Source organism: Mustela putorius, unplaced genomic scaffold (genome assembly GCF_011764305.1).
Source record: "Mustela putorius furo isolate JIRA1106 unplaced genomic scaffold, ASM1176430v1.1 tig00000288_pilon_pilon_pilon, whole genome shotgun sequence".
In the NCBI taxonomy this organism is placed as follows: Eukaryota; Metazoa; Chordata; class Mammalia; order Carnivora; family Mustelidae; genus Mustela; species Mustela putorius.
The window spans coordinates 270,180-284,204 of record NW_025421345.1 but is presented as its reverse complement, the minus strand read 5'-3'; the positions used below and the strand labels follow the sequence as shown (position 1 = coordinate 284,204).

Below are 14,025 nucleotides of genomic sequence, written 5' to 3'. Positions count from 1 at the left end.
GGAAAACACAGAGGTGCACAGTATAGACAGATGTTCCTCGGCTTATGACGGCCTCGGCTTCTAATAAACCCATTGTTCAGCTGGAAATCTCTTTAGTTGAAAATGCATGGAAAACACCTAAGCGACTGAACATCAGAGCTTAGCCCCACCCAAACTTAAATGTCTTGAGAACACTTATAGTATTGCACAGTTGGGCAAAATTCTCTAACACAAAGCCTATTTCACAATAAAGTGTCTGGTATCTCATGTAACTTACTGAACACTGCACTGAAAACTAGAACAGGACGGTTCAAGTGTGTTGGTTGCTGACCCTCGTGATCACGTGGTTTTTCTGGGGGCTGTGCTTGCTGCCCCTGCCCAGCATTACAAAAGAGGACCCTACTGTAGATCGCCAGCCTGGGAAAAGATCCAAACTAAATGCATATCACTTCTGCACTATTATAAAAAGTCAAAAAACCATAAACTGAACCAAGGTGAAGTCAGGGATCTTCTGTACCAGGTGTGTTAGGGAAGGTCAAGCACTCCTGTCTGGCCAGGAACCATAGTGGTATGGGGGAAAGTTCCACAGTAAAAAGTTCTACAGCGGAGAACCACTAGGACTCAAGCACCAACGGTCACAGGTTGCGCCAGGAAGACTGGATGCTCTTCTGTGGGCGATGAGAAGCCACGAGCGACTCAGGAAGGCTGCAGAGCTCTGGGCAGGTGGGACAGCTGAGGGCTGCAATGAAGAGGGACAGGTGGAGCTGGGATACCAGGTGGGGAGAGGCCGCTACCCTCGAACAAAAGGCGACAAAGGTCTGGACTGGGATGATGGAGATGGTGGAAGGTAATGGGATATTCATGAAACAGAACTGGAAAGCCATGGAAATGAAATAAGAGAGGGAGGGAAAAAAACCGAACATGACTTTAATTGCCATCAGTATAAAACGTGTTGAATTAAAATGAATTGGTATTTCTAGACCGATGATGACATCACAATAATGGAAGGAAACCAATTTTGATTTTGAACCTGGTTAAGGAGAAAGTATAGACAAGAGAAAAGCAGAGGCTCTGGAGTCACACAAATGTCACCATTGAGATTCGTCCCCACTCTTCATTCCCTTCCCTGTAAACCCAGGCAAGCGACACCTGCCTCACAGCACTGGTAACAAATAGGGAAGAGCACACGTTCCCACGTTCCTGGGTCAGACAGGACAGCCAGGGATCAGCGGCACATGAGGAGGTGACAGGTGGTCACTAAACTGAGCTCAGGTGCATATACAGCATTTTATGTCACCTTGAGATGGCTCCTCCTGTGACCTCTCGAAGAAGGCAGCAGTGGTGAGGAACGAACTCCAGGAGCTTATTAGAATACATGATCTTCAGGCCGTCCGGATGAGACTCAACGATCTGCTCTACAATCACCTAGCAGAAGGAAGAGCATTTTATTTTTATTTATTTATTTGTTTGTTTGTTTGTTTGTGTTTTTGTTTGTTTTTAAAGCACCTAAAAGAGAAGTATGAACTATACACTACAGAGAAAAGAATCGAGTAAACCTTACAAATGCACTTCGTCCTTCCTCCTCCCCACTCAGTATGCTTTCTAAACAGGAGGTAAGTAACAATGGCATGAAAATCTGGGTCCCGGGATTTGGGAATACTGCTCCAATCCTGGGGGACACAGAGGCTGAGGGACAGAGACTGGCCTGAAGCTAAAACATCATACACACTCATCTGCTTCCCTTCTGAGCTTAAAAGCGAAATACTGTATCTGCAGACAACAGCTCTGTACCATCTTCACCCTGGCCTTATCCTCTACCGTCTCCAGAACAGGGAAAGGGCTGAGATGGAAAGTGATGGAAGAAAACACATCTTATTTTGCTTTAGTATTTTATTTTTTTTGGTGAGGCTGAGTTGCAGGAGGTGAATGACAAGCATACAAACTTAAAATACAAACGTGGCCACAGTTCATTTAACGACACGGAAACGTAAAGTACTTCCTTAATTTAGCATATTAGATTCAGTTCAATGAAAAGGGCGTAAATTAAATAACTAAAATGTTTTCATTTAGTGACAAAGAATAATGTGATCTTTTTCACCCCCACAGAGAGAGCTATGAACTATAATAGGATACATACAAAGAACTGACAGATCATTTACTTTTAGTAGTCTTAATGAAGCTGAGAAGATTACTGAAATTAATCCTTCAATTTCACTTCTATCACTGGGATACTGTCCCGTTTTAAAAACTGGAAGCCTTTCATCCTGAAGTCATGGTGGGTAGCTTTATACTTACTGGACAGAAAGAACACTCGCACTGGTAGGTGACTGGAAGAAATCCCTCAAACGCTGAGACTGGCTTCATGACTTCTGTCAGCCTTAACTAGATGAAACCAACACTCTCTAAGTTGGAAGCTGCTGATTGCTGGCGGCCTCACATGGTGCAGCCCATACTCCGGCCGCTCAGAGGCAGGATACACTGACTCCCTGTATTTAACTGTATCCTTATCGGTCAAGAACACTGGGTAACCAAGTTCCGGACTTAAGGTACTACCCCGCTAACTCGCCCTTCAAAGCCCTTTATCTTTGAATATTCCCTCCCTCCCACCTTCCTAGCCTGGCAAACTCCCCCATGGTCTTCAAGACTTAGGCCACATCAATTCTCCAAAGACGCCTCCCCTCACAGACTTTCCCTGCGCACAGAGCTGCTGTCTTCCAGCTCCTCCAGTGGGCACGGGCGCCTTGGTGGGGGTCACGCTTTTCGGCAACTTCATTAACGTATAACTTATGGAAATGGAAATTGACCTGAAAATGTTCTGATCCATACCTTCTTCCTAGGCAAGTCCCTCACCCCTACTAAATTAAGATGATCCCTGAGTTATGGCATCACTGGAAGAGACTAGAGCGCATGCCTGATTCCTGCCATGCTGATGGGCACCAAGCGGGACCAACCTTTTCTTACAACCAGAAGAGCAGGAACTAGGAGCATCTTCAAGGAAGAGCCCTGAGCTCTCTCGCACCCAGTCAAGAAACGAAGCCAGATTAGATGCTCTGTGTTTGTGGAATGAGGTGCATGGGGGCACAAACCTCATCCATGTACGGTTTCACCAGTACTTGACCAACTAACGCCTCTGCATCCCGTGTCTTGTCAATTGTAGCGTAAGTCTGGAGGCAGTGCCGTATGATATCCACATTGGAAGTCTGAAGCCCCTCTAGCAGCAGGCCTCCCAGGGCCTGCTGCAGCATGGCTGTAATGTGGGCTATACGCTGCAAGAACAGAGAGACCAGGAAAGAAGGTCCAGGCACCACAGTTTCTAAAAGCTCAAATATATGTGTATAATTTATATACATATGTGTTATATATATAAAGCGAGCCTCTAATTCTACCAGAATATATGTAAGATTAAAATCCCAACATTTCCTAGAGAAAAACAATGAATCTCTTCTCCCCATGATTGCTTTCTTTCCTTCTTTTTTTTTTTAAAGGTTTTTATTTATTTATTTGTCAAGAGAGAGCACAAGCACACAAGTAGGCACAGGCAGAAAGAGAAGCAGGCTTCCTGCCAAGCAAGGAGCCCAAGGTGGGACTCAATCCCAGGACCCTGGGATCATGACCTAAGCCAGAGGCAGTGGCTTAAATGACTGAGCCACTGAGGCGTCCCCTCCCTATGATTTCTTTGAAAGTAAGTCGGCTTCATCAAAGTGAAGTTCAGATAATTACTGAATGACAAAAAGTTATTTGCCTCTTAAGCTACGGAGCAAATCTGACAAACGTGCATTTAAACCCAGTCAAGGACTTTGGATAAATGAACTCTGACTACATCATATGATGTGTCAAGTTACATGAAATTCAGAATTAATTTTACTTGCATAGTTTCGAGACTATGCTTGTGTCTTTACACAAAATCTATCTAGTGTGACATAATGAAGCAGCAGGAGACACACTGAAAAAAAAAAAAAATCAAAAGCTAGCTTCAAAACCCTGTAGAGTAGCAACTATCAGGGACAATGCTAGGTCAAACCAAAAAATCATCCAGGAAATTCGCAAACAGCAAATTGAAAATCGAAACCAACACTTGCTGGTCTTACTTTGTCCTGAAGAGGCATGCCTTTGCTCTGAACAGCATGAAACTGTAACTGGTTAAATTCTGTGGCAATTCTCTCCAAAATCTCGCTAGTCCAGAGAGGGCTAGTAGAGACAATTAGAGAAATGTAACTCCCAAAGTTAAAACCTGCCACCCCCACCCACCGCCCCCCATGCCTTACAGAGCTCAGGCACCTGCACCTGCATGCCATCAATTTTCATGACAAACTGTCTGTGCAGCAGGCCCCAGTGTGAGGGGTGAGGAGCGGGGAGGTCATAGAAGCCACTGACGCAGCCTGGCCCGGGCCACAGGGCCCAGGCAAGGGGATGGAGCTATTTTAGGTCAGTGTGGGTACAACTGCATGTTTCCACCACGTTCCTCGGGCTCTCCCATTCGTGCCCTTCTCCTCCCTTCTTCTCCCATTCTCTAACCCCCTCCTCTCTCTCTGCCCTGTCCTACCGTTCATACCCGAAGCCCCCTCTTCTTCTCCGCCTGCCTCATTCTCACTCCCAAGTACCTCCCCAGTACCAACTACTGCAGTCTCCTCAATCAGCTAAAACTGACCGCCTAGCAGCAACCTGGGAAATCGCTCAGAGCAGCGGACTCCAAGTTTAAATTTACCCAACGGCCGAAAGAGCAAGCTCGGTGCTCCGGGAGCTGGTGAGAAATCACTCACAGTGCATCTGCCATCAAGTGGACTGGATACACTTCCCTCTTGCCCCCCACATTAGAAAGTGTCAACCCCATTCAAAAGGAAGCCGAACAGTGAAAGAAAAAGAAAAAAACACAACAAAGGCCCCAAAGCCCCTGCTGGGCTCTATGAGGCATCCCACATCTGAGGATGGGCAGTCAGGTAGCGAGGAAACACACTGTAAGGAAACCCAAAATCTCTGGAGACCTGCCACGGTGTGCCCCGTCCCAGAGCATCAGAACTGGTGTGGAGGGAAGGCAAGCGCTTGGCACTAACAGTGCGGAAGCCTAATCCCCACCTCTACTGACTGATCCCATGCGCATTTCCTATTTATCCTTTTCTCGGCATTTCTGGGCCTGGCAGAGCATGATGGATTTACCGTGCGCTGACGCTACTCTGGTTTTCCTGACTCTAGAGCTCAGAGCTGCTCTTCTGGAGAAAAAAGTCCTCCAAGGTAATTCTGAGCAAGAAAGCGCACAATGTCTGTTTATCAAGGACAGTGCTGCAAAGGGACAGGATTGTAGACACAGAGCTCACTGAGGTGTTTCTATCCGAGGAGCACAGCAGCAACAGCAAAGACGGGAAGAACACTGTAGGGCCAGCTCCCCAGGGGCCGAACGTGGACATGGCTGGAGGGGCTGCAGGCGCTGCCAAGGGCCGCAGCGAAGCAGAGCCGCTGGAGACACACGGGCTGCAGAAGGGCCGCGTGCAGACTGTCTGCTAAGTGTGGACGAACGGGGCAGAAGCACGAGTGCAACGGGCTAGAGACACAAGCACAGTGGAGGCTGACCACTTAGTTGAATGCCTTGATGTGAAAGGGGGCAGCGACCTAGGACCAGAGAATCGCTTCCTTTGGGATGTGTCCATTCTTAATCTCCATCATGAGACATGTGGAGCATATGGTCTCTCAAGTTCCTTCCAAATCTAAAACCTTAATTCCTAAAATTTAGAAACCTAACTCCGCCTGCAAGGGGAGGGACTGTTAGCGTCACACAACAGAGCACTCAGGGCACCAGGCGACCTTGACGCAGGCATCCCAGCTGGTATGTGTAGGACCAGCCCCAGCTACTCCCACTGCACCACTGTGAGTCTCACGGTGCTGACAGGACCTAACTACTCATTTTCTGAGTCACTCATCTACCCTGGCTGATTGAAAATTCACACCAGGAAGGGAACAAGACAATCACAGTATAACAAAGAGAGCCATCATCTTTTTCCTATTTCATAAGTTTTTTCTTTCCTGTTTGTAAATTTCAACTGGATATGTCCTATACTGTTTCATAATAATATAATGCTGGTGCAAAATACATCAATGGTAATACTCTGGGCATGTCTAGGAAAAAAAAATGAGATGGAGAAAAAAAACAAGATGAATGGTAGGTATGCCTTAAAGATCAACAGGACTTTGCTAGTCCTCAGGGAAGGTGATTCCAAATATACTTTTCCACTGCAAGCATAATGACGTGTTGGAACTGTGGTCTATAACCAAAGGGTTTATAGGAATGTGATATAGATTTCACCATTTCATGCTCTCCACTCTCCTGGAGCTACATTCTAGCCACAAACCTGGATTTTCTTCTTGTTCAGAAATGAATTCTAACTAAGCCGTCCACGCCTAATTAGACTGCATGTGAAGTATTAATTTATGTGCTACTTAGTTAAAAAAAAATGCTTACCTGCTTCCCTCTAGTGCAGAGGTTTCTTTAGAACTTTGTGAATTTAAGATTTTTTCAATTTTTTCAACTGATCAAATAACTTGTATAAGCCTCAACACACACATCTATAAAAATAAAAATTAAGCAAATAAAAAAATGTCACCATCTTTACTCTTAATCATCTTTATTTTCCATGCTAAATGCAGGAAAATATAAGACCAAAAGTTAACTTCAAATATATAGGGCATGCTATATTTTGAATATTTCTATGAAACACAGAATTCTCAAGAATGCCAATCTTAGTTCTAGAATAAGCATACTTCCATATTCTATTGCAAGTTTATAGAGGAAAAAAAAAAAAAACCTATACTTTGCTTTCTCATATTCTATACTCTTATTTCTTCTTTTCCCCATCCTGAATCTTTCTATGGGCATTTCTTTCCTATTTTTTTTAAAAAGATTTGTTTATTTGAGAGAGAGAGAGACTGCATGTGCGCGTGCAGGGGAGGGGCAGAGGGAGAGAGAGAGATCTCGAGCCGACATTCTGCTGAGCACAGAGCTCAATGCGGGGCTCAATCTCATGATCCTGAGATCATGACCTGAGCCAAAACCAAGAGTCGGACATTTAACCAACTGAGCCACCAGGCGCCCCTCCATTTGGTTTCTTATGGCCCTTTATTCATGTTTTAACTTTGGCTTCCGATTGTACTGGCCCTCTCAGTTTACATGTGCATATACCTATATGCCCAAGCACCAAATCATTAAAGACCTTTTACACTACAAATATTATCAAAGAGGTTGAGGGACATTATGAAAACTCTCATCCTTAAAGAACAAAAAAATACAAAGTCATCCATTCAATAAATAATAATAATAATGAAGACCCCTGGGAGCTCGACATTCATTCCGACGGGGGGGGGGGGGGGGGGGCATGAGAAAATAAAGCAAGAAATACACCCTGCTCTCACAAAGCTTACTGTTTTGTCTGGAAGTGCACGACAAGCATTCTTTGGACAAAAGCTGTGAGGAGATCCAGAGGCGAATTAAACAGAAGGTCCCTCAAACAGGCTTCTCCCCACTGAGATTTTAACAAATATGCTAATAATACACATAGAAAACATTGTACAGAGCAGCAGGCGAGAGAGTCAGAAGCCCAGACTCCCAATGCCCGCTGTGCCCCTACATCGTTATGATCATGAATGATATTGGGGACACTTGGAACTGGAGATAGCACTAAGGGGCACACTCCCCCGGGTGAGCCCTCAGATGTACAGAGCCGTTGCCTGTCTCACACACCTGAAACTAAGCCAACACCGCATGCTAACTACTGGGAATCGAAAAAATTAAAGTGAACACCAGAACATAAAGAACACAGGATCAGAAAATAACAACAAACCTACGGCAGAATCCTGAGTTTGCTTTGGAAAGCCCACTTCTCCCCTAGTCTCTAATATAGGCCTATTTTCTTTACAGGGCCGCTGACAATTTATACAGTCGTTAACTGTCAAGCGCTGCACCGACAACAGTTATCACTGTTTCTTGTTCTGGAAAAAGTGGGTGATCTTGAGATCGTGTGGGTACCTCTAAAATTCTGTCTTATTATTTCAGGTAGATAACGTGACATAATGCATAAAATGCACATGCGTGAGAGCTTTGAAAAAAAGCTGAATAGTGCTGACAAGTTCGCAGAGACAAGAGGAGAAGGCTTCAATTGGCATGCAGCATAAGAAATCTACTGGAGGGTACCTTTTTCTTCCTTATGTCCTCTTGTTTACACATTCGTTCATCTACTGCCCGAATTCCTTAACTGACAGATGACCTGAGACTCTTTAAAAGAATAATAAAGAAAACGTATTACAGACATTGTTTTGTCACATTATCAAGTTCCTACATCTCATTCAATTCCACAGAACTTAATACCTGTGCACCAGTACTATGCAGATATTGACAAAAAAAAATGATATACCAGACACAGTTACTGTTGAGGGAACTCATGATCTGGGGGCATAATGACACGAAGGCAGGGTCGCATGGCCAGAAGAAGAATGACACATATACAGTGAAAGTTATGGGGATGAGGGGGCTTAGAATGGAGAACAGATAATATGAAGCAAAGTACAGGAGAGTCTGGAAATGCGACGGGGCTCGAATCGGACTCTGAAAGCCATGTGTACACAGCTGCCGAGGTGGGGAGGGGATGGGGAGCAGATGTAAGTGCAGACACACTCAGGGGCAGGGTCAGACAGGCACACAGCCATGTGCACTGCAGGCTTCCTTCTGGAGAGAAGCAGAAATAGGAATGGAGGGCCAACTTCACTGAGATGAGGTCTTTAGATTCTGCATATTTTGGAGAACGAAAGAATGTCAAAGCACTGATGCATGATGATGAAATGTGGGTATGGAAATACCAGGAATCAAGAATGAAGAACAGAAGACCAGAAAAAGGCAGAGCACAGAGGTAGAGAAACATGTCCAGAAGCTAATGAATAAAGAGATAATTAGGAATTAGGGCCAAAACAAAGGTTAACAGAAACAACTAGAATGAAGTAGGCATATCACAAAAATTCCACAGGAAGGTGAATTAATTCACTCCATCAACATTATGAAACACCTCCTGGACGTCAGTATTGTGGCAGCCCACAGGGATGCAATGAAGACAGATATAGTCGTATCCCTCAGTGGTCTGAGAATCTCACAGAACAGCTTCAGAGTTGGGACCAGAAAGGCAGGTCAGGCCTGTGGCTGAGCAGGACCAAAGTGGCCATAAAAACAGGCCATGGAAAAGGGAGGGGATACGGTGATGGCAGGGGGTGAGGCGGGACGGGAGCCTGTGTGAGTAGAGCAAATCTGCCTCCAGGGAGGGGGTTTGAGAGAAGAGTGGGAGGCCAAAGGAAGGCTAGGCTTGGGAAACAACACCACTATGAGGCCCCGGGAGGAAGAGGCACACCAAGGAGGCAGTGGGAGAGCCCCACAGCGGCTGGTGTGGAATCCAGCAGTGGACCACGAAAATCCCTTCCATTCCAAGGAAAAGTACCTTTAACAAGATTTTGTAAAATTCAAATGAGACACAAACCATGGAAAGTATTGGCTACCTCAAGGCACAACTCAAGATTTTTACCTGTTTCACGAACTCTTTCCTGCCTGCCCCTCCCCTAGGCTTCTCAGCACTGATATTTCCATTACTCCGCATTTTTCTTGGTTCTAACCATGTACTGTGTCTTCCCTTAAATTATGTTCTCCTTATATTCTCTCTAGGATGCAGGCACTGTCTTAGGGGAGGGATGCACAAGGCCACTCAAGCTAGAGGAGACAGACAAGGAAGGATGGTGTCGTTTATGACAAGTTTACGACAGGGCATCAGAACGGACAGAGGCCGTAAGTCAGGGCACCAGACACAGACGGGGAGGGGCAGGGGGGAGACAGGGCAGCACAGTTTTCTGTTAGAAGTGATGCCACAACTGCCCCTCCACTGTTCACCCAGGTGGAGTTCCTATTCCCAATGGCTTAGAGGTGGGGAGTCCCATTCCCACAACAGAGATTTTTCTGAGAGAACATGCAAATGTAACATTTATTAAGTATTACATTTTATTTATATTATCCTTCAGTTCCATTAGGGATTACACAGTTTTTGTAGATCAGCCCAGGAACCTAACCACATGTAGATTACGTGGGGTGGGGGGGATATTTACAAGATTACAAACTGTTAAAATACAAGTCATTCGTAAGTTAGAAACCACTTACATATGACCAAAGTGGCATTAATAAGTTGAATTTGGAAATATGCTTCCTCTCCCCTGACATTTTAAGGTTGACTACTCTGAGAATATGTCTTCTTCAAATCGAACATGTTTTTTTTAGGTTTTTAGCATATGCAAAAACAAAATCATTTACAACTCTTCTGAAGGTGAATATTATAATCATGAACCGTTAAAATACAACCACCAGTACCACCAAACTAACAGATGAAAAGAATTCTTAGAGAAAAGCCGACGAGGACAACAGGCGTCACAGCAGACTGTTTTCATTAATTGGGGACTTACCAGAACTTCTCGTAACTGTCCCAAAGGCACAGAAAGTTCATTGAGGGCTTTGTCCATGCCAACCTAAAGGCAAAACCAGGTTGGCACAAACACATCACGATAAGGAGTAATAGTGACGTATCTATTTAACGATCAAAGCAGTACCAGATTTAAGTTATTTTTTTGGCACAACCGTATTTTGCTACATAACTAGCTAAACAACAGAAGTGTTATTTGGCCATTAATGTTGTTCATAGAATATGAAAAAAATCTGTTGAAATACATGGAACTATAAAAATAAGGGAAGTCATGAGAAACGAAAGTTTCCTTAAGAACAATTTGCCTTTAGATGACATTTTAAATGAATGTGAAAAATTTTCACAGAAGGTGAACAGTTCTCTGTCTGTAATTGATGATACTCAGCCAGCTGATGTGAAAGTCTGACGGGCTACGTCTCTCTTAAACATTATTATAAGCCTTGAGAAAAATAGAAATTAAACAGAAGTAAAATTTTCTAGGTTTTTAAATCCTATTGGGATATTTATCTTAGTGGTATATTTCCCAAAAGCAAATGTGCATCATTAATTTTAATGCTTCTTGAAATTCCCACGGAGCTGCAACTTTCTGTGCTTCTCTGGACAAACAGATTTAAAACAAAATGAAGCATCAACAAGGAGACTTTCTGCCAAGTAACAAAATTCAACATTTCTAAACGGCTTTTACAAACAATTGATAAGCTCACTGCAAATCATTCTTATATTTTTATAAAACCAAACTTTTTAAATATCAATATTGGCCAATGTTCCCTCAACCTAGCTCTGGCTAACAGATATACCTGGGAGTAAATTAAACATTGTAAGAGTGGTGGACATTTGCTCCTACAAATTAGTCTAAATCAAGGAAGACTTCAGGGTAATCACTTAGCAACTAATAAAACAACCCCTTGGGTATTATTATCCTTTACTTTTCACTGTTGACTAATGAATTTGAAACATAATCAAACTAGAGCAACCTTAAATGAATAAAAACTAAAACAAACAAAAAAATGTATTCCAAAAAGTTTAGTTCTTTTATTAATGAAATTGGTAATTTCTTCAAGTTTCTGGTGGGGTTGGTGGGGTAATCAACTGAAAGGTTTCTAAAAACTCTGCCCTTTTAATAAATATGAAGAAGAGAGAGAAAAAGTGTGTGTGTGTGTGTGTGTGTGTGTGTGTGTGTGTGTAGGACTTGTGAATTTCAGGTTTACCAAGTTTGTGGAAAGGTTGACAAAATCTGCATAATCCTTGTTGATGAGCTCGACCATGGCTATTTTAAGAAGTTTATAGTAGAGTTCCAGATCTCCTCTTAGTTCCTCCAGCTGGACACGCTTCCTACAGTCAGACACAAAGTGATCGACGTCGAAATCTTCCTGAAAATCAAACCAGAAAGAAAAAATGATTGCACTGATACCACATTTTACATAGAAAAATAAGATCAGAGAAAGAATAAGAGGCCGTATTACTGCAGGGGAACACACACAGGACATCAGGGGGTCTGCTCACTTCCTAAGATTATGGGAAAGGGGGCCCCTCACCAAGACCATTCTCTCCTGTTGCCTAACTCTACAGGCATTTTATTTCTTTTAATTATACATTTCAAAGAGGCTCTTCTCAAAATAGATACAGCTTTTTCTTCTTAATTTTAAAAGTAACAAATGTTCACTGTCAAACTTTCAACCAACCAAGAAATACTTATGTAAGAGAGAAAAAAATTATCACCCACTCTCTAATGCTCTGCAGTTAAGCACTGTTAATGTTTATTTTTCTTCGCTATTTAACACAGCGATTCACATCCTTCCAGACTTTGTTTTGGTCTTTCTCTTTACTTTTTTTTTTTAAGATTTTATTTATTTGAGAGAGAGAGACAGAGAGAACAAGTGGGAGGAGGGGCAGAGGGAGAAGCCCTCTGCTGAGCTGGGAGCCTGATGCCAGGGTTCATTCCAAGACCCTGAAATCAAAATCTCAAACGAAGGCAGACGCTTAACTGACTGAGCCACCCAGGTGCCCTAGTCTTTCTCTTTAAAATATAAATTACTTTTGGGGTGCCTGGCTGGTTCAGTGGGTTAAGGCCTCTGTCATTAGCTCAGGTCATGATCTCAGGGTTATGGGTTCAAGCCCGCATTGGGCTTTCTGCTCAGCAGGGAGCCTGCTTCCCTGTCTCTCTCTCTCTGCCTGCCTCTCTGTCTACTTGTGATCTCTGTATAATAAATAAATAATTTTTTAAAAAATAAAATATCAATTACTTTTTAAAGAAACTGACATATAATGGACACATGTTAGTTTCAGGCGTACAACATAAAAATTCCATATTTTTATCTGTTGTGAAATGATCACCCTAAGACTAGTTAACATCCATCACCAAACATACACATTTTTTTCTTGTGCTAAGAACTCTTAAGCTTTAGCAACTTTAAATATATAATAATATATGGCACCTGGGTAGCTCAGTGAGTTAAGGCCTCTGCCTTCGGCTCAGGTCATGATTCCAGGGTCCTTGGATCGAGCCCCACATCAGGCTCTCTCCTCAGTAGGGAGCCTGTTTCCTCCTCTCTCTCTGCCTGCCTCTCTTCCTACTTGTGATCTCTGTCAAATAAATAAATAAAATCTTAAAAAATATATATATATATATATATAATATACTATGCAGTCATCAAAAGAAATGAAATCTTGCCATGTGCAATGACGTGGATGGAACTAGAGGGTATGCTGAGTGAAATAATCAGAGAAAGACAATTATCATACAATCTCCCTGATATGAGGAATTTGAGAGGCAAAGTGGGGGGTGTGGGGGTAGGGAAGGAAAAATGAAACAAGATTGGATTCGGAGGGGGGCACCTGGGTGGCTCAGTGGGTTAAAGCCTCTGCCTTCGGCTCAGGTCATGATCACAGGGTCCTGGAATTGAGCCCCACATCGGGCTCTCTGCTCAACAGGGATCCTGTTTCCTCCTCTCTCTCTGCCTGCCTCTCTGCCTACTTGTGATTTCTGTCTTTCGAATAAATAAATAAAATAAAAAAAAAAGGTTGGATCAGGAGGGAGAAAAACCATAAGAGACTCTTAATCTCACAAAACAAACTGAGGGTTGCTGGGGGGAGGGGTGTAGGGAGAGGGTGGTGGGGTTGTGGACATTGGGGAAGGTATGTACTACGGTGAGTGCTGGGAAGTGTGTAAGCCTGACAATTCACAGACCTGTAACCCTGGGGCTAATAATACATATTTCTAATAAAAAATAATAAAATAAATATACAATAATACACAGTATTATTTACTACAGTCACTATGATGTACATTACATCCCCAAGGCTTATCTTATTAACTGGAAGTTTATACCACTGGACCCCTTCATCTATTTCCTCCACAACCTCGCCTCTGGCAACCACCAATCTGTTCTCTAAGACTTCATTTTGTTTTGTTTTTTAGATTCCACATGTGAGGGAGATCATACAGTATTTCTCTTTCTCTGTCTGACTTATTTCACTCAGCACAATATCCTCAAGGTCCATCCATGTTGTTGCAAATGGCAAGACTTCCTTCTTTTTATGGTTGAGTAATATTCCATCG

At 43.2% G+C, this 14,025-nt stretch overlaps 1 protein-coding gene across 3 annotated transcripts in view; it reads right to left on the bottom strand.

Annotated features, from left to right (window-relative positions):
• The window catches only part of LOC123391837 (conserved oligomeric Golgi complex subunit 2-like), a 32,824-nt gene that overhangs the window by 1,259 nt on the left and 17,540 nt on the right, over nt 1-14,025 (bottom strand). Inside the window, exons 2-6 of one of the 3 annotated variants that reach the window (XM_045079341.1) lie at nt 11,675-11,836; nt 10,450-10,512; nt 3,066-3,245; nt 1,277-1,404; nt 155-718 (exon numbers count right to left, since the gene is read on the bottom strand). In XM_045079341.1, coding sequence (XP_044935276.1) covers nt 676-718; nt 1,277-1,404; nt 3,066-3,245; nt 10,450-10,512; nt 11,675-11,836 — 576 coding nt within the window. In that variant the 3' untranslated portion in view covers nt 155-675. Of the gene's footprint in view, nt 1-154; nt 719-1,276; nt 1,405-2,930; nt 3,246-10,449; nt 10,513-11,674; nt 11,837-14,025 lie in introns of those variants that run through there. The other 2 variants (XM_045079342.1, XR_006606548.1) reach the window with 2 other exon arrangements.